General features: G+C 38.4%; 1 protein-coding gene across 2 annotated transcripts in view; it reads right to left on the bottom strand.

The window, feature by feature from the left end:
* The window catches only part of PTPRO (protein tyrosine phosphatase receptor type O), a 280097-nt gene that overhangs the window by 45288 nt on the left and 216306 nt on the right, over positions 1 to 18503 (bottom strand). For both annotated transcript variants that reach the window (XM_032253729.1, XM_032253730.1), the window contains exons 13-15: positions 7659 to 7798; positions 5198 to 5330; positions 2699 to 2819 (exon numbers count right to left, since the gene is read on the bottom strand). In XM_032253729.1, coding sequence (XP_032109620.1) covers positions 2699 to 2819; positions 5198 to 5330; positions 7659 to 7798 — 394 coding nt within the window. The remainder of the gene's footprint in view (positions 1 to 2698; positions 2820 to 5197; positions 5331 to 7658; positions 7799 to 18503) is intronic.

Below are 18503 nucleotides of genomic sequence, written 5' to 3'. Positions count from 1 at the left end.
CTTCAGTTTGGAGATTCAGACTGGCTCTCCTTGCTTCTCAGCTGCTCTTCAGCCTATTGTAGAACCTTGTGATTGTGTAAGTTAATATTTAATAAGCTCCCATATATATTATAATAATAATAAACTCCCATATACATATGTGTACATGTGCATATATATGGGAATTTATTAAGTATTATTATAATATATATGGGAGTTTATTAAATATACATATGTGCATGTATATGGGAGTTTATTAAGTATTATTATAATATATATGGGAATTATATATATATATATATACACATATATATCTTTCCTTTTAGTTTTGTTCCTCTAGAGAACGCTGACTAATACAATTTCCAAAACTGAAGTCTTAATGTTCCCCCAACTCTGACCTGGAATCCTCTCTCAGTTGATGGCAACTCCATTCTTTCAAGTGCTAGGGCCAAAACCTTGGAGTTATCTTCAACTCCTTTTTTTCATTTCCATTCCACATCAACTTAGTAGCAAATCCTGTTGCTCCTATTTTCAAAATACATTCAGAATCTGATGGCTTCTCTCTGCCTTCAGTGCTGCTACTCTGGACTGAACTATTACCATCTCTTGCCTGGATTCCTTGCTACCACGATTGATATGTCTGCCTCTGTCCTGGCCCCAATACAGCCTGTTTTCTACATAAAAGTCAAAACGAAAGTGTTAAATCTAAGTCAGATGCTGTTAATCTTCTGCCCCAGCTGCAATGCATGCCCATTTTACTGAGTAAAAGCCAAAGTCCTTCCAACTGCTTATGAAGTCCTGTGTGACCTGGCATCTCTCCTTCTACCCTTGTCTTCCTCCACTTTAGTCATTCTGCTACACTTTGAACATCCCAGTCCTGCTCCTACCCCTGGACCTTTACACCAGCTGTTCTTGCTACTGGGCGCACTATTCCCACAGATAACACAGGCTACCTCCCTCCCGGGCTGCATGTCTTGGCTCCAATGCCACTATTTCAGTGAAGCCTACCCACCTCCCAGGGCCCCTCTTCTCATACTGATCCTGCTTATTTCCCTTACCTGGCTTTGTTTCTTTTTCTTATCACCTGCAAACATACGGTGCAATGTTTTCACTTATATCTTTATTGTGTATTGTCTATTTCTCCCACTAGAATATAAGCTCCTGAAGGCACATATTTTTGTCTGTTTCATATACTGTTATATATGCATCAATTTTGTAATATGAATGCATGAAGGTTCAGTGACCTACACAAATTCACGCAAGTTGGAAGTCAAGATTTGACCTCAAGGAGGCCGAGTATGGTGACTCATGCCTGTAGTCCCAACACTTTGGGAGGCCGAGGTGGGCAGATCACTTGAGGTCAGGAGTTTGAGACCAGCCTGGCCAACATGGTGAAACTCTGTCTCTCCTAAAAATACAAAAATTAGCTAGGCGTAGTGGTGCATGCCTGTAATCCCAGCTACTCGGGAGACTGAGGCAGGAGAATCACTTGAACCTGAGAGGCGGAGGTTGCAGTGAGCAGTGATGGTGCCATTGTACTCCAGCCTGGGTGACAGAGTAAGACCTTGTCTAAAAAAAAAAAAAAAAAAAAAGGAAAAAGAAAAAAAGATCTGACTTTAAGCAGTGAGTGTAATTTCAGAGCTCTCCACTGAAGTCACAGTGCAATCCCATCTCTTCTTATTCTTTTAAGATTTATTCAAATGTCAGCCTTCAAGAAGCTAATTTCACATTCTGAATTAGTCTTTATTCTCTACTTTCATGGGATCTTGTTTTTAATCTTCTTTCCCTACATGTTAGCTTATGCCTTTAAATAGATCTATTCATCTATCCAGGTAGGTGGGTAAGTTCCTAGTGGACAGCTTTGATGTCTGATTTTTCTTTGGATATGCCCTGTCAGGCACTGATTAGATCACTTTTGGATGGATGAATTTATTTATGAATATGTGAGTGATAGAATTTTGAGACAGGAGAAACATGTTAACTTATAATTCAGCAGGTTAATATTAGGCAAATATAAATTTTAACCAAGTTTCCCATACCAAGTAGTATTCAAATAAGCAACAGTTTTTAAGGGAATTGATAGATTGTTCTGATAATACAGGGGGCCACAGGAAGCACTTGAGAATGTGCTCTGATGAGCAGTGCATTGGTGGTCAAAGGAACAGAGAAGAACTGACATCATAAATCAAAGGCTTTTCTAACTGCAAGAAAAATTAAGCTGGCTGTAACTCTGAGTAATAAGAATAAAATTAATAGAGACTACTAATGGACCTAATCATAAACTGTACAAATATTTTCCAATAAAAGAGCTTAAAATTATGGAGAGGATTTCCCCCCACTCTTTCTTGTCATCTTTATTTTTATTAACCTTTTTCATTAATTCATTATACTGAACAGAAATAGATATTTATTTTACTCCAAACATGTTTGAAAGTACCCAAATGTAATAGATCGCTATATATGGGCTACTTCAAATGCCACGATTTGATAGCAAGAGGTCTGACTTTGTGTAAACAAGCAATCCTTTGCTTTCTCATGTCAATGGTAATACTTTCCAACATGGTGTTTAAAAGTCTAGAAAACACGCAAAATAGAAACAGACACTGAAAACTAAAATCAAATTTACAGCTATACAACTGAGGGCAGCAAAAACAATATGTATTTGCAGATAAAGATATTTTAAAGATTGTGGATAAAAGATTAATAAAACTTAACTTACCTAGCCATCTGCAGGTGCTTTTTCCTAAGAATAATGAGGGTAACAAGCAACAGTCCAATTAAAAGTGTGCTAAGGATGGCCAGCACGGAGATCACTACCACATTGGGATTCATCTCTGTAACTAAAGAGATAAGTCGTGCATTTTCATCATAGGTTCTGTTATAGGAAACCAAACAGAACCATTCATTGTTTCTCATCTAGTCTTAAGAGCAGGTGAACTTATGATGATACCAATAATAAAAGCAATCATGTTCCCCAAGCCAACAACGACCTCTTCCTGGTTAACTGTAACTTTGCAAACTAGACTGATAAATGGTATTCAGGTGTCTGGAAGAATTGAGTCCATTTCAAAGGCCTACAACATTCAGAATCTTCTTATAAAGGGAAACTGAAGAATGAAGGATACCTGTGCCACAGTTTAAATTCATTTGAAAGCTAAAAATGTAGAAGCAATTATCATGCATTATCACTTTTTAACATTTTCACAAGCTTAGAGGTGGCAATTTATTTTATGCCCATGATTTTGAAGTCAGAAAGCACAACTGTACACTTTGCTTACAACTAATAATGTATATGAAAAAGACATTAGCAAACTACCATCTGCTGAAGCACTTAACACATTACTGGAAGCAGGCATTCTGATGATCCGTGGCCATATGTTTAGAGGTTTTCCATCTGCACAACTCAGGAGATTACACCTATTAATAGGTTGTAGAGCCCTGAAGAACCGGGGTCGCGTCCTTTTTATGTACTCTATATAAAGTCTTCTCTCCTATGGCACCTACTCATTGTCTACTCCTTCACACTATGCAGAAGAACAGGATATCAAAGGCAGGAACGTAGGTTAAATGTTTGCATAAAACTCTTTAAAATGGGCCTGAGGACTCATACCATCTTTTGCATTGATCATAAAATTGCAGAGTGAGCGAGCACATCTATCTGATCCCTAAGGTTTTGGGTATTTATCATTTCCCATGTGGGCCAGCTTGGCTCCAGTTTATGGGTAGAGTGCTTAAACAGAAAGAACAATAGACTCATGGTCAGAAGAGTTGTTCACTTGAGTATTAACTGCTATTTGGAGAAGTCATTTCATCTGCCCTACGGGCCTCATTTTTCTCATTTGTAAATAAGTTTAATAATGTTGTACTGTGTTGTCATGGAGCTGACAAGGAATGATGGACATTAAGGTACAGTTGACCCTTGAACAAAATAGGTTTTAACTGTGCAGGTTCACATATATGTGGATTATCTTCCCCCTCTGCCACCCTTGAGACAGCAAGACCAAACCCTCTTCTTCCTCAGTTGACTCCATGTGAAGACCGTGAGGGAGGTCTTTTTGAAGATCTGCTCCCACTTAATGAATAGTAAATATATTTTCTCTTCCTTATGATTTGCTTAATGATATTTTATGTTCTGTAGCTTACTTTATTGTAAGAATACAATATATAATATGTGTAACATGCAAAAATGTGTTAATCAACTGTCTACATTATTGGAAAGACTTCTGGTCAACAGTAGTCTATGAGTAGTTAAGTTCTGGAGGAGTAAAAGATTATGTTTGGATTTTGAACTATGTGGGAGTCAGCACGTCTAACCCTCTCGTTATTCATGGTCAACTGTATACTTTAAAAGGTGTGCAAGGATGTAGGAATGAGAGACAATTAAAATATTTAACAGGTATACATTTTGTCCTCCCTTCTGAAAAAACAAAAATTAAAAACAGAAACCAAAAAGAAAAATAAAAAAGAAAACAGTCCATTCCAGTCATCCCTGAATATAGCTGTTACATATATGACTAATATTACACAAATGAAACTAAACCAGTAAAGAAACGATGAGATGTGAGTGGCTTTATTACAGGAAGCTTCATAGAGGGCCTCAGGTTGCAGAATCAGACTAACAAACCAGGACTAACACATGTGATACAACTCAGAGAAAGAATAAAGAAAGAAACAACATCATTCCAGAGCTTTCATTAATCTCTAATTTTCCAATTTATACTTTTGGCTGGATTGGAAACTTTCTTGCTTTGACCCAGTAATCAATTATGTCATTCTCTGATGGGTGACAGATGAAGGCTAAGGCTAAATAGATGAAATTGGATTGATAAGGATACTGTGCCTATTCCTGAACAAGATCTGATAAATTCCCAAGTAGCATTTAGAGAGCATATACTAACGCTTTAACTATTTTACTTCTAAGCTTCAAAACAACTCAGGAAGCCACATATTATTATTCCAATTTTATGGATGAAAGAAAAGCTCAGAGACACCCAATGTCTTTCTCTAACTCCATAGTTAGTAAGTGCACTTTGGGATTGAAATTAAGGACTCTTTGACCCTGGAGCTTGAGATTTCTTGGTGGAATATTGGTTCCATTAAAAAATGCATATGCATATATATATGGCTTTTTTTTTTTTCAAAAAGGAAAAGTGAGAAAACTATGGAAAAATATGGGAAGAACTTCCAAAGACCAGCTTCCACTAGTGTGTATAATTACCCATTGTTGAGACGGCTATGAACGTAGGGACACTGGGGCTGTCATGGCTAAAGCTGGTGACACTACAATTGTAGGCAGTGGCAGGAAGAAGGCTGGAGATTGTCACGACATGAGAAGAAACAGCAACTGGTTCCTGGGATTTCAGAAAATAAGATACATTTAGGTTATCCTCATCTATCTTTTTAAAAAATATTTTTCATAGTTGAGTCAGTAATAGATTTACAGAGTAAAAAATGTACAAGACGACAAAGGATAGCACTGAAAAATGTTTCCTTCTTTCCCCATTCCCCATTTGACCAATTCCCTTCCATGGAAGAAGCCATTGTTGTCAGGCATTATTTTTCTTCCCATATGCGTTTTATGGATGTATAAACACATATGACATAGTTAAAAAACAGAAGTGATGGCTTAGCTTACACATTGTTCTGCTTATTTCTCACCTTAGTTATCAATGCATTTTGATGCTTTTTCCATCAAAATGGAAGGTTAAGCTGTTTCATTCTTTTTAAGGGCTGCATAGAAATCCATTGAAAGGTCATACAGTACTTTCTTTAGTGAGCCTCCACTGATGAATGTGTAAATGATCTCTAATTTTTTGCTATTGCAGACAATGCTACAATGAACATCATTTCACAAATTTGGGAAGACACACACACACACACACACACACATACATATATACACACAATGTATGCATGTAATATGTATGTGTGAACATACACACATACACATATATTCATATGTTCTTTGCTAGTGTAACATTCTTTGAAGTGCTGAGTCAAAAAAGTGCACATTTAAAATTTTGAAAGCTATTGAAAAATAGTTCTCTACAGGCATTTTTCAAGTTCCTCACCTATGGCATGAATCCATGACAATCCCTGCTTCCCTACATTCTTTCCAATACCATACATTCTCAAACTGAGCTTTTCCAATATTATTAGTGAAAATTGTATATTGTGGTTTTATTTTACATTTTTTAACCATAAATGAGGTTGCTCAATTTTTCATCTGTTCAAGAGGCTTTTGTATTTATTTTTCTATGAAATATTTGTTTTGGGTTGTTTGTCTTTACCTTTTTGACTTGTAGCAATTCTTTATATATTAAGGACACTACCCCTTTGACTACATTCTCAACTTTCATATAGCATCCACTAAAGACATGGCAACTTTTTGCACTCAGAAACATTTAGTATTGACCTATTCTTGAGTCAAAAATTTTGCCAACTTGGTGGACCCGTGGCCAGACTAGTGACAAGTACTGCTGTACAGTATCAAAAGATGAGCCAGTATCTTTTCAAAACAAGATTTTGAAACACGCTTGCCTAAAGAGATGAGAGTCATCAGCATTTTCTTCCACTTCCATCTCTTTCACTATTCTATAGAAGAATTATTCTAAGGAAAGACTTTTGCTAATAGGACTCAGTTGTAAGTAGCTAACTAACCATTGTTTTTTTAAAGGAAGGCATCACTGTAGTTATAGAGAAGAAAATCCATTATTGGCAGAGCAGTTATTTTCCAAATGGATTCTTAGAATAGAGAAGATTCAGCTGTTCAGTACAAATCAACAAGAGATATGTTTGTAGAAGGGAATATCAAAAGGAGAAAGGAATCAAAGCAAATTATCTTAGCATTCAGTATGAAAAGATTTGCACTCCCAGCAATCCTTTTTTCTTCTCAATCTCATGAACTTCATTATTTTTAAAAATCAGTTACTTATGTTCATATATTAATCTACACTCTGTCTTATGTAAACTCCCTAACAAATCTTCCTTTTCCTTCCACCTCTTGCTGTGAAATATTTTTTCCCTGTGGCGTTGCCACTCCTAGAACTGCCGGCTCATCTCTTTCCTTCCATTCATTCTGACAGCTCTTTCTACCAGATCTGACATTTGTAACTCTAGAGCTTTAGCAACAGCCTTCTCTCAGCCTTGATTTTGCAACAAAACTGTCCCCCTTACAAACTAGATATGCATATCTCTTTTAAATTCTCTCCGTAGTATGGACCTCCCTTGTGGTACTTACATTTTACTTTACTTTTTTCTATACGTATGCAATGTCCATATCATATAAAAATATTTTGAAGGCAAATACTGACTCTATTATATGTGTACTGTACAGTGCCTTTTATATAATTGGCAGTTGGTTCATGTATGCTAAATTATATTTTATGTGATAGAGTCTTCATTCCCTTCATCAATTCAATGGGCTGCTTCCTTTATTCCTTTGTCTGACCTGGAGTGGCTATGAATTAGGGACAAATGATACAGACAAAGATAAAAGTTCTCATAATATCTTTTGGGCTTGGTCTAAGCATCCTGTTAATTGCTATCACTGAAACACAAAAGAACAAACAGTTTTCATTTTACATAGTTCAAAGAAACAGAAGATTCTTTTTTTTTTGCCCAGATAATTAGCCTTAATTAAAATTAACTGAGAAAAGGTAAATCAAAAGGTACAGTACCTGAAGTTTGGTTTTCTGACTGGAGCCAACTTGTTGACAGAAAACTTCAAAGAAATCAGCTACTCCCTCTTCCACCCACAGCAAAGTCACTGAAGTCTGGGTTTTGTTCACTGCGAAGAGTGATTTGGGTGGAGCTGGTTCTGAGCAAAAAAAAAAAGTTTTAAAAAATAATTTACTAAGTGTTTTCTTTTTTCTTTCACTAATAAGCAGGTGAAACATCCCCCAAATTCACATATAGATAGGTAAGAACCATAAAAAGTTTCTATTGCTCTTGAAATATGTCATTTCATACAAATAGCTATCTAACTTGGAAGGCAGAATATTTTGTCTTTTCCTCCTTCCATTTTTTTACTTCTCTTTTTGAAACACTTTTGTTTTCGACTTCAGTTTCATCATAGACATAATATGTTAATAGTTTCTGTATCATTTATCCTGGAGTTAGCACTGCCTCGATAATACAGAACTTTCTGGATGAGAAACAAAAAATCTGTACTTAATAAAGGTGGAGAAAAATGAAATTGGTGTGCTTTTTTCTAATGATGAGATGCAGTTTGGTATTTAGCCAACAACCTGTTTTCCTTTCTCCGGAAACTATCTGAAACAATTCAGACAGAAAAATGGCTGCTTGAAAATTTAGTCAAAATTTAAAAAGATAAAGCTAAACAGATTATATATATATACACATACATACATATACATATATATATGTATATGTATATATTTTATACATATACATATATATACATATACATATATATGTATATGTATATGTATATATATATATATATTTTTTTTTTTTTTGAGGCTGGAGGCTGGATCTCACTCTGTCACCCAGGCTGAAGTGCAGTAGTGGAAACACAGCTCATTGGAACCTCATTTCCCTGGCTCAACTGATCCTCCTGCCTCAACTTCCCAAGTAACTGGGACTGCCTGGCTTATTTTTGTATTTTTTGTAGAGACAGAGTTTTGTCATGTTGCTCAGGGTGGTCTCACACTCCTGGGTTCCAGCAATCAGCCTGCTTTGGCCTCTAAAGTACTGGGATTACAGGTGTGAGTCACTGTGCCTAGCTGATAATGTAATTTTTTAAGAAAAGCATTGATAGAAAAGGATTGGATGATTAATAAAATGTTAGAGATAATTTTTTTATCTTAGACCTCTTATCTAATGTCAAATCCTTAAAAATAAATACATAATATTTATTATTAAATAAATAAATCCATTCATCAAGGAAGCTTCGCTGTCTGTCCTCTTCATACTTATTTCCAGTAATTGAGTCACTGGCGTTGTTCTCTTGAGACCAAAAAACCGTGTCTTTTTCTCAGTTCTAATAGTCATCCACTGTCTCATTCCCCGCTCCTGAATGTCTCCTGGTCTTCTGCTGTGACCCTGTCTTTTGGATGTTGTCTTTCCCTCTAGGTCCCCCAGTATGCTGAGTGTTATGCCTGAACTCAAGGTCTTAAGCTGGGGTCCCTGTTACCTGCTCTCAGACCCCCGACATTGCTTGTTTGGACATGTTGTATCTTGCTGCTAGATTCACATAACAGCATCCTTCACCTACCAGTATGTGCCTGTCAGACAACTACCACTGTTGTAGATTTCTTCCTGCTTGTTACTTGCGTTTTTCATTTTCTGCCCCACTCTGCTAAGTCTGTTCTTTAGCTCCTGTCCTTTAGCAGTGCTTGAAAAAGCCCTGTCGGCCATTTCACTGCTTTGACAAGTTCATATCTTTGTGTGGGAAGATTTGGACCTTGTTTCTAGAATATCATCATTGTGGCCCTATCCAGGACCAAGAAGTATGTCAAAATCATGCTTGACATGATTTATCACAGATAGCCTAAACTTATGTCCAACTAAAAAGAAGCATCTTTCTTTCCTGCAGCAACTTGACAAGGTTAGGCAGAAGAGTTAAAGGAGGAAAGAGATGAGTTTGTCTCAGGCAAGCAAAATTCACAATGGATGTCAGAACCCCTTTTTCACTTGTAATGAATTGTCCAGTCCTCCAGACATTGTATTGTCCCCCTTCTGCTCTGATGAAGACTGCTAATGAAATACAGAGGTCAATTTTCACTTCTCACATCCTTCATAACTGCCATTGCTAATAGGGTTATGTCCTTCAGGGATTCTGACTCCTGAGGAACTTGAATCAATGGAACCAAGTGTGAAGTTGTTTGGGGCATAGATGAACGATTTGTTAGGCTAAGCCTGGGATTTTCTTTGTTAAAAATGCACACTACAGAATTGTTCCTCAGATACAATTCTAAGGCTCTTCTTTTATTTCTCAGTCTCAGAGAGCAGTCTTTTAAAACTCTTGTTACCTTTTCCTTTAATCTATTTTTTTTTTTGAGACAGAGTCTCACTCTGTCACCAGGTTGGAATGCAGTGTCCAGATCTCAGCTCACTGCAACCTCCACCTCCTAGGTTCCAGCAATTCGCCTGCCTCAACCTCCCGAGTAGCCAGGACTACAGGTGTGCACCACCATACCCAGCTGATTTTTTTGTATTTTTAGTAGAGATGGGGTTTCACCATGTTTGCCAGGATGGTCTCGATCTCCTGACCTCATGATCCGCCTGTCTCGGCCTCCTAAAGTGTTGAGATTATAGGTGTGAGCCACTGCGCCTGGCCTCCTTTAATCTATTTTTAAATTATATTGCATATCCAGACTTTTGTCATCACACTCATTAATCATCACAAAACTTCTGAACCTCTTTTTCCCTGGCTCTAGTCAGTTCTTTCTTCATTTTGTCAATGATGGTTTAAAATCATTTAAAATAAAAAGCTATTTTGCTCATATTAAATCCTATCTATGCATTGTCTGTGGTATCACATGCAAACATGCCATGTCTTTGAGATCCGGCTTAGGCTGCTCGTGGTGGCTCATGCCTGTAATCTCAGCACTTTGGGAGGTCGAGGCAGGTGGATCACAAGGTCAGGAGTTTAAGACCAGCCTGGCCAATATGGTGAAACTCCGTCTCTCCTAAAAATACAAAAATTAGCTGGGCGTGGTGACGGATGCCTGTAGTCCCAGCTACTTGGGAGGCTGAGGCAGGAGACTTGCTTGAATCCCAGAGACAGGGGTTGCAGTGAATGGAGATCACACCACTGCACTCCAGCCTGGGGGACAGAGTGAGACTCTGTCTCAAAAAAAAAAAAAAATTCCTGTTTAAATTGGCTGCATGCTATCCATTCAGCTTTACCATGATTCCTAACATATAGATGTGCTTCCTCCTGGGAAAGCCAGTCTTCTCACTGACCTTCAGCGTGGCAGTGGGCAGTGCTACATTTCAGCCCAAGTTTACCTTCAATCAGTATGCTTTTTATTCTGCTCATTTCAAGGTCAAGAAAAAGTCTTATCTCCTCCTTGAAGTCTCATTTTGACCACTCTTTCTCTTGATGATTTATCCCTTCTCTGACATTCTACTGCCTTTAATTACTTCCTACATAATCTATAAGTGAAGGCCTGATTCTAGTAGATCCTATTAGATTCTTTAAGAACAGGGGCTATGTGTTATAAATGAGTTTGTCTTCAATTTTAAGTAGCCACCTGTAGGTACTCAATAAATCTTATTTACTGGCTGATTTAAAACATGAGTCAAGATTCATCAACCCAAAGAGGAGGATTCAAGCACCAGTCAGGACCAGACATGCTGGGGTTGTATCAAATTTCAGGTGCAGAGTCACGAACTATCATGAATTATTGCAAGAGCTCCCAGTGGTCCAAGGAATATGACATGGATACTACAGTAAGGGTTTCCTTTGTTCTGGCTGAGAATGTGGCTGTAGGTGATAAGATCCTCAGGAAAATCTCCTAAAGTTCTGGGACATCAAACAGCCACATAAATTTTTTGTGGGGTGGAATATGAGGGCAATAGATTGTTTCAAGGTCCCTGCATCTATTATTACTCTTTTCTGAAAGACGTTTGCATATCAGCTCTGTAGGTCAATGAATAACATACACAAATCACCTGCTTGAGGACTGTTCAGGATCTTTGTGACAGGTGTGCTTCCCTAAATTAATCAGGCAGAAATTTAACTCTGGTGTCCCAAAGGAAACAAGAAAGTTACTACCATTGATTGTTATTATCATTATGAACTTATTAATATTACAAGATTTCACAAGCCAAGATATAATTGAATTGGGAGTGCTTATAATTCGATTTTCTTATTCAAGACAGCAACTGTCCCAGGAAATGTTTTAAAATGTAAGAACCGGATTGTGAATTGTCCAACACAGCCACTAACCACATGTAGTTGTTGTGTATTTGAAATGTGGCTAGTCCAAATTGAGAGGTGCTGCAAATGTAAAATACAGACAGAATTTCAAAGACCTAGTATGAGAAAAGAATAAAATACGTCTTTAAGAATTCTTTATATTGATTATGATTTGGAATAATATGACCTTGGATATATTTGGTTACATAAAGTAGGCTGAATTCAACTTCACGTGTTTTTTTTTTGCTAATTTTTAATGTGGCTGCTAGAAAATTGAAAATTATACATGTAGCTCTTACTATGTTTCAAATGAATAAATTAGAGCATTTGTTCTTATTGCCTGGAGAAGAAGTCTGGATATTCTTGGCAAAAACTGGTTGGAGGGGTCCCACATCTCATGAGAAGTCAAGGTCAGCTCATTGCCACAGCCTAGGATGGTTTAGATCAAGCTCGTCCAACCCGTGGCTGGTAGGCTGTATGCTGCCCAGAATGGCTTTGAGTACAGTCCAACGCAAATGCAGAAACTTTCTCAAAATATTGTAAGTTTTTTTTGTGATTTTTAAAAATCAGTGTTAGTATATTTTATGTGTGGCCTAAGACAATTCTTCTTCTTCCAGGGTGTTACACGGAAGCCAAAAGCCAAAAGGTTGGACACCCTTGGTTTACATGACTCATGTTCACCATCCTCAGAGGCACAAGATTAAAATGGATAGTGACTAAATATTATTTAGGCAATTGCATATGACAGGGAATACAGTGACATCAAAAATATTTTGATTGCTTTCTATCTTTGTTATGGGATGAATTATATCCCCTCCCTCCAAATTCATATGCTGAAGCCCTAACCTTTAGTACCTTAGGATGTGACTGTATCTTTTTTTTTTTTTCTGATACAGAGTCATGCTCTGTCACCCAGGCTGGAGTGCAGTAGCATGATCCTGGCTCACTGCAACCTCCACCTCCCGAGTTCAAGTGATCCTCCCACATCAGCCTCCTGAGCATCTGGGACTACATGAGCCTGCCACCATGCCTGGCAAATTTTTGTATTTTTAGTAGAGACAGGGTTTCACCATGTTGACCAGGCTGGCCTCGAACTCCTGACCTCAAGTGATCCACCTGCCTCTGCCTCCCAAAGTGCTGAGATTATAGGCATGAGTCACCACACCTGTCCTGATTAGGGCTTTTGAAGAGGTGATTAATCTAAATGAAGCTGTTAGCATGCACCCTAATTTAATCAGACTGGTGTCCTTATAAGAAGAGGAAATATAGACAGTAAAGAGATGTATGTGCACAGAGAAAAGACCAAGTGAGGATATAGTTAGAAAGTGGTCATCTGCAAGCCACAGGAGAAACCTGCTCTGTTCACACCTGGACCTTGAACTTTCAGTCTCCATAGCTGTGAGAAAACAAATTTCTGTTGTTTGAGCCACCCAGTCTGTGGTATTTTACTATGACAGCCCTAGCAAACTAATCCAGTCTCCCACTATTCAAAATACCAAATACGTCCCTTTCTGCAGATGAGGGATGAGAAAAAACCCTATAAAATATCAAATACAGTCTATCTCCTAAAGCAGAAGGATAGGAAAATCCCAATAATGAAATAGAATAAATCAAATTTAGGACAATGTATAGACAAACACTTTATATAATGTAAAGTCATGCAGATACTAGTTACAGAACATCTTCTGGCTATTGCTTTTTATCTCTCTAAGTGACATTTTCAATCTTAACGTTTTCAATATTCTCATGCTCCAAAATGTAAAATTTCCTTTTGTTTAAAATAATTTCACAGTCCATGACATTTGGTGTGAGTACCTATGTATGTGGGTAAATGGGATAGACATACTATTTTCAGAAAACAAAGTTTAGATACAGTGTCGTTTGCTTTTAAATACCCTCTAAAAGCTTTCTAACATTGCTGGTGTTCCACTTGCTAGCTGGTCCTCCCTATTTTCTTTTCTTCTCTCTCATATGATGCCTCTCCAGGTTTGGGCTGGGAATCCAATCTAATTTCATAAGAAAATCAAGTACTATGCATAGAATATGGGCAGACTTGAAGGCTGCAAGGCCATCTCTACCATTTAATTTAGTTTGGATTATGAGAAGCTCAGGCTGTTGCCTAGGATCTCTGGGGAGTGAAAGTGACCTTCCTGAAGCAGGAGCTAGTGTCTGATTCTTATTCTATGCTGTGGCAGCAAATCTCTGCCTTTTCTTGGGAATTCCAAAGGGAATAGTCTGATGTAATATTTAGCCTAGGAACAGAATGTAATGTGTGTATTGTCTAAAACCCATCATTCACTGATACTTATTACATTGTTTCTTCTTATAATGTGACTCATTAATTTGCTGCCTACAGAATGATGTTTATGAGGCCAAGATTATATCCATAAGGAACAGGTTGGTGAGTCATGTTACAAATATGCGACATTGGTAATGAGGAATATTAAGTAGAAAAGCATTGTTAAAATGATCGTCATCCATGATCCACATCACAAAATTGATTTTCAATCTATAGCCTCACTGATAGCAATCTTCTAGAATGCTCTTCATATGCAAAGCACAATTGTTAACATCTATATTGTAATAAGTCTTTTAAATTTATTTTTATTTTCCTCTACTCAAACAACTCTGTATAAACAGTGTAAGTCATATAGCATATTCGACTTGGCCAAAGGAATCATCTGCGATGTAAATGGTGTAGACTGCAGAAATTATGCTCAAGTTGGTGAAATAATATTTGCAAAACAAAGCACTATCTGAAAGGAAAACAAAAGGTAAAGAAATTATTCAGGGTGAGTTAAGATTGATATGCAATGAAATTAAAGAGAGGAATATTTATATTAAACAGCAGAAGCCTTTGTTAGACCTGAAATTTATCAGACCTTTTCTTGTTGATTTAGGGAAATTCTCTTCCTAGATACATTTAACAAGTAATTTGAACATTTTGAAACAATACCGAGAAATTTAAAAAAATTCAGGCAAATATTTAGCACCTGAGAACACATAACATTATAATGAGGCCCTTTTCATATATATAAAAATAAAATTTTCTCAAGAGTTAGAAATGTCTGTCATTTTCATTATTTTTTAACTACTTTTTTTTTTTTTTTTTTTGAGAAGGAGTCTTGCTCTGTCACTCAGACTGGAGTGCAGTGGCACAGTCTCAGCTCACTGCAACCTCTACCCTCTGGGCACAAAAAACTCTCCTGCCTCAGCCTCCTGAGTAGTTGAGATTACAGTTGCCCATCACCACACCCAGATAATGTTTGTAGTTTTAGGAGACACAGGGTTTCACCATGTTGGCCAGGCTGGTCTGGAACTCCTGACCTCAAGTGATCTGCCCGCCTCGGCCTCCCAAAGTGCTGGGATTACAGGTAGTGAGCCACGGTGTCCAGCATTAACTATATTCTTTATAGCTTAGAGATAGCAAGTGTAATATCCTCTTCTGTGAATCACTAGATGGGTTGATAGTTTTAGTACCTTAAGTAACTTCTAAAGATCGATAGAGTTTTTCAGAGAAAGTTCCTGTTTAACGTTGCTTAGTTTCTTTTTTTAATTTTTAAAAATTTACACATGTTTATGGGATACTAGTGTAATTTTGTTGCATGCATAGATTGCATAGTAGTGAAGTTAGGGCTTTCAGGGTCTTCATTGCCCACATAACATATGTTGAACTTACTAAATAATTTCTCATCATCCACCCACTTCCTACCCCCTCACCCTTCTGATTGTTTAGTTTCAAAACAAAACAGATATCTGAATTCCTCCTTTTCAATGGTTCCAGGATTATGCGCTGTTTTTTTTTTTTTTTTTTTGAGACAGAGTTTCGCTCTTGTTGCCCAGGCTGGAGTGCAATGGTGCAATCTCTGCTCACTGCAACCTCTGCCTCCAGGGTTCAAGCAATTCTCCTGCCTCAGCCTCCCAAATAGCTGGGATTACAGGTATGCACCACCACGCCTGGCTAATTTTGTATTTTTAGTAGAGATGGGGTTTCTTCATCTTGGTCAGGCTGGTCTCTAACTTCCAACCTCAGGTGATCCACCTGCCTCAGCCTCCAAAAGTGCTGGGATTACAGGCATGAGCCACTGTGCCTGGCCGAATATGTGCTTTTACTTAGCATTTTTATTTTGTTAGAAGTTATGTATTGCAACATTTTTAGAAAAAGATCACTACTTTCATTGTGTCATTAATCTTGTTGGCTTGATTCTGAATGCAGGTGTGAAACTAAGTTCTAAAAGTTGAAGGAGCCTAAAAGGTTATCTAGCCCAGTCTCATTTTATAGATAGGAAGCTGGAGTTCAGAGGGTCTGAGTCACTTTGCCATGGTAACACGATTTGTCTATGAGGGCAAGAACTGGAATCCACATTTCTGGACCCCTAACTAAGGGTCCTTCCTATTAGACTTGGTTTCCTCCCTTAAAAATATGAGTGTTTCCCATTCAGTTGCATACAAGTGGGGATGACAAGGCCTCCTGAAAAGTTCCTTTGCTCCGAAGACTGGCTTTTCCAGAGTGGGCCCTTGCTTGTGTATTTAGGTCGGCACCAGACTTCACAGTCATTGCCCTATGGTCCATCCTTCAGATTCTTCCAAAACACTGGCGGGAATCATGTACCTGCAAAATATGCAGTACCTTATGATGCGTAGGAGAAATGCCGTTAAAGAAGTGCTAGAGGGGTTTGGCATGGCTCTGGGCAGTTGACACATCGCGGTGACACTCAGAAGACTGCAGTGAGGAGTGGTATATTGAAGAGAGAAATTGGTAGTGTCAGGCCCAGGTACAGAGACATTGGACAGTGGCATGGCTGTCTCTGAGAACCTAAACCAGGAAACAATGCTTGCATGGGGCTGCTGGTTGTGGAGGTATATATCAGAAGAGTAGCAAGGCAGCTATTGTCCTCTGCAAACCTAAAGGACATGCATGTGTCTATCTTACAAGATGTCAATCAGAAGAAACCATCCACAAGCTGCTATCACGACCTTCACTCTGCTCACTATCCCATTACGCCCATACACTCTGTCTGTCATTGTCGCCCTGAAGAAGATTCTAGATCCTTCCACTGGCTCCCTGGGTCCCATTTCCTCTGCTCCAATCAAGGACATCACTCCAAATCTCACCTCTAACTATCCTGCATCAACAGTTTTCTCTGTTTTGCTGAGTCATTTTGCTTGGCCTACAGACAAGCTGTTTTCACCCACTTGAAAACAAAATAAAAACCAAAAACTAGCAAATAAAAACTCTTGGATTCTTTTATCCTTTAGCTCCCATGCATTTTCTCTCCTTCCCTTTATAATAAAATCCTCAAACGTTTTGTTATTTTAGTTATTTTATGGTTACCTCCTTTCATTCTCTTTGAACACCTTTTAATTAGATTTTTTTCCCATCACCATGTCACCCAAATGCCTCTTCTCAAAATCAAACATGATTTCTAGGCTGCTAAGATGGCTGGTCAATTCTCATTTCTCATCTTACCTGGTTTGTTTGCAGGTTTGACCTGGGAATAGCCACTCACCGAGGCTCTGTCTTCCCTTGGCTCCTGGGGCAGAACACTTTTCTGTGCTCTTTCTTGCTTCCCTGGCCAATGCTCCTCAGTCCCTTTTGCTGGGTTTTCCTCACCATCTCCACATCTTAAAGTCGGAGTGACCCAGGGCTTAGGCCCTAGATAGCATGCTTTCTTCTCTATTGAGTCTTTGCTAACTCATCACATCTGTCTCCTGCCTGTACTCAAATTTATGTTTCAGTCCCGAAGTCTTCACTAAATCCAAGCTCCTTTATCTAATGGCCTGCTCAGTATTTGTTCTGTAATGCTTCATAGGAACCTTCAAAATGTTGACCCATCCAGATCTGAACTCCTGACATTGCCCCCAAACCATCCTCTCCCATAATCTTCTCCAAGTTGATAAATAAAACCTCTGTCTTTCCAATTGCTCAGGCCTCAAATCTTCTGTGTCTCCAGGCTTCTTTCACTCATTCACAGACAACATCTAAGTCCATCAGCAGATTCTCTGAGCAACACCTTCAAAATAAATTTTGAATCTGACCACTTTTCATCGCCTCTGTGGCTCCCAGTCTGACCTAAACAAGTGTTAATTTTTTATCTGGACAGACTCGGTGTTCTCTAAAGTTTAAGGTGACAATGTAATTTATCAAAAGTGTCCAGGCCGTGTGCGGTGGCTCACGTCTGTAATCCCAGCACTTTGGAAGGCCAAGGTGGGAGGATCACGAGGTCAAGAGATGGAGACCATCCAGGCCAACATGGTGAAAGCGCGTCTCTACTAAAAATACAAAAAATAACTGGGTGTGGTGGTGCATGCCTGTAAACCCAGCTACTTGGGTATTTGGGAGGCTGACGCAGGAGAATTGCTTGAACCTGTGAAGCGGAAGTTACAATAAGCCAAGATCGCCCCACTGCACTCCAGCCTGGAGACAGAGCGAGATTCCGTCTCAGAAAAAAAAAAAAAAAAAAAAGTGTCCACTAGGGAACACTTTTGCATGAGAAAAGGCTTGCCCCAAATCCTAAAGAGGATTACTGCCTTTTAACTGATCCATAAGAGGTGTAAAGTGGTGTTGTCTAAGGCAACAGGGATGTATGGTCATATTACCTAATTAATTCCCTCCTGCCTTATCCTTGCCCAG

The sequence above is a fragment of the Sapajus apella genome, unplaced genomic scaffold, assembly GCF_009761245.1.
Source record: "Sapajus apella isolate SASKATOON/1434 unplaced genomic scaffold, GSC_monkey_1.0 scaffold84, whole genome shotgun sequence".
Lineage (NCBI taxonomy): Eukaryota > Metazoa > Chordata > Mammalia > Primates > Cebidae > Sapajus > Sapajus apella.
This window is presented reverse-complemented; position numbering and strand designations above follow the sequence as displayed.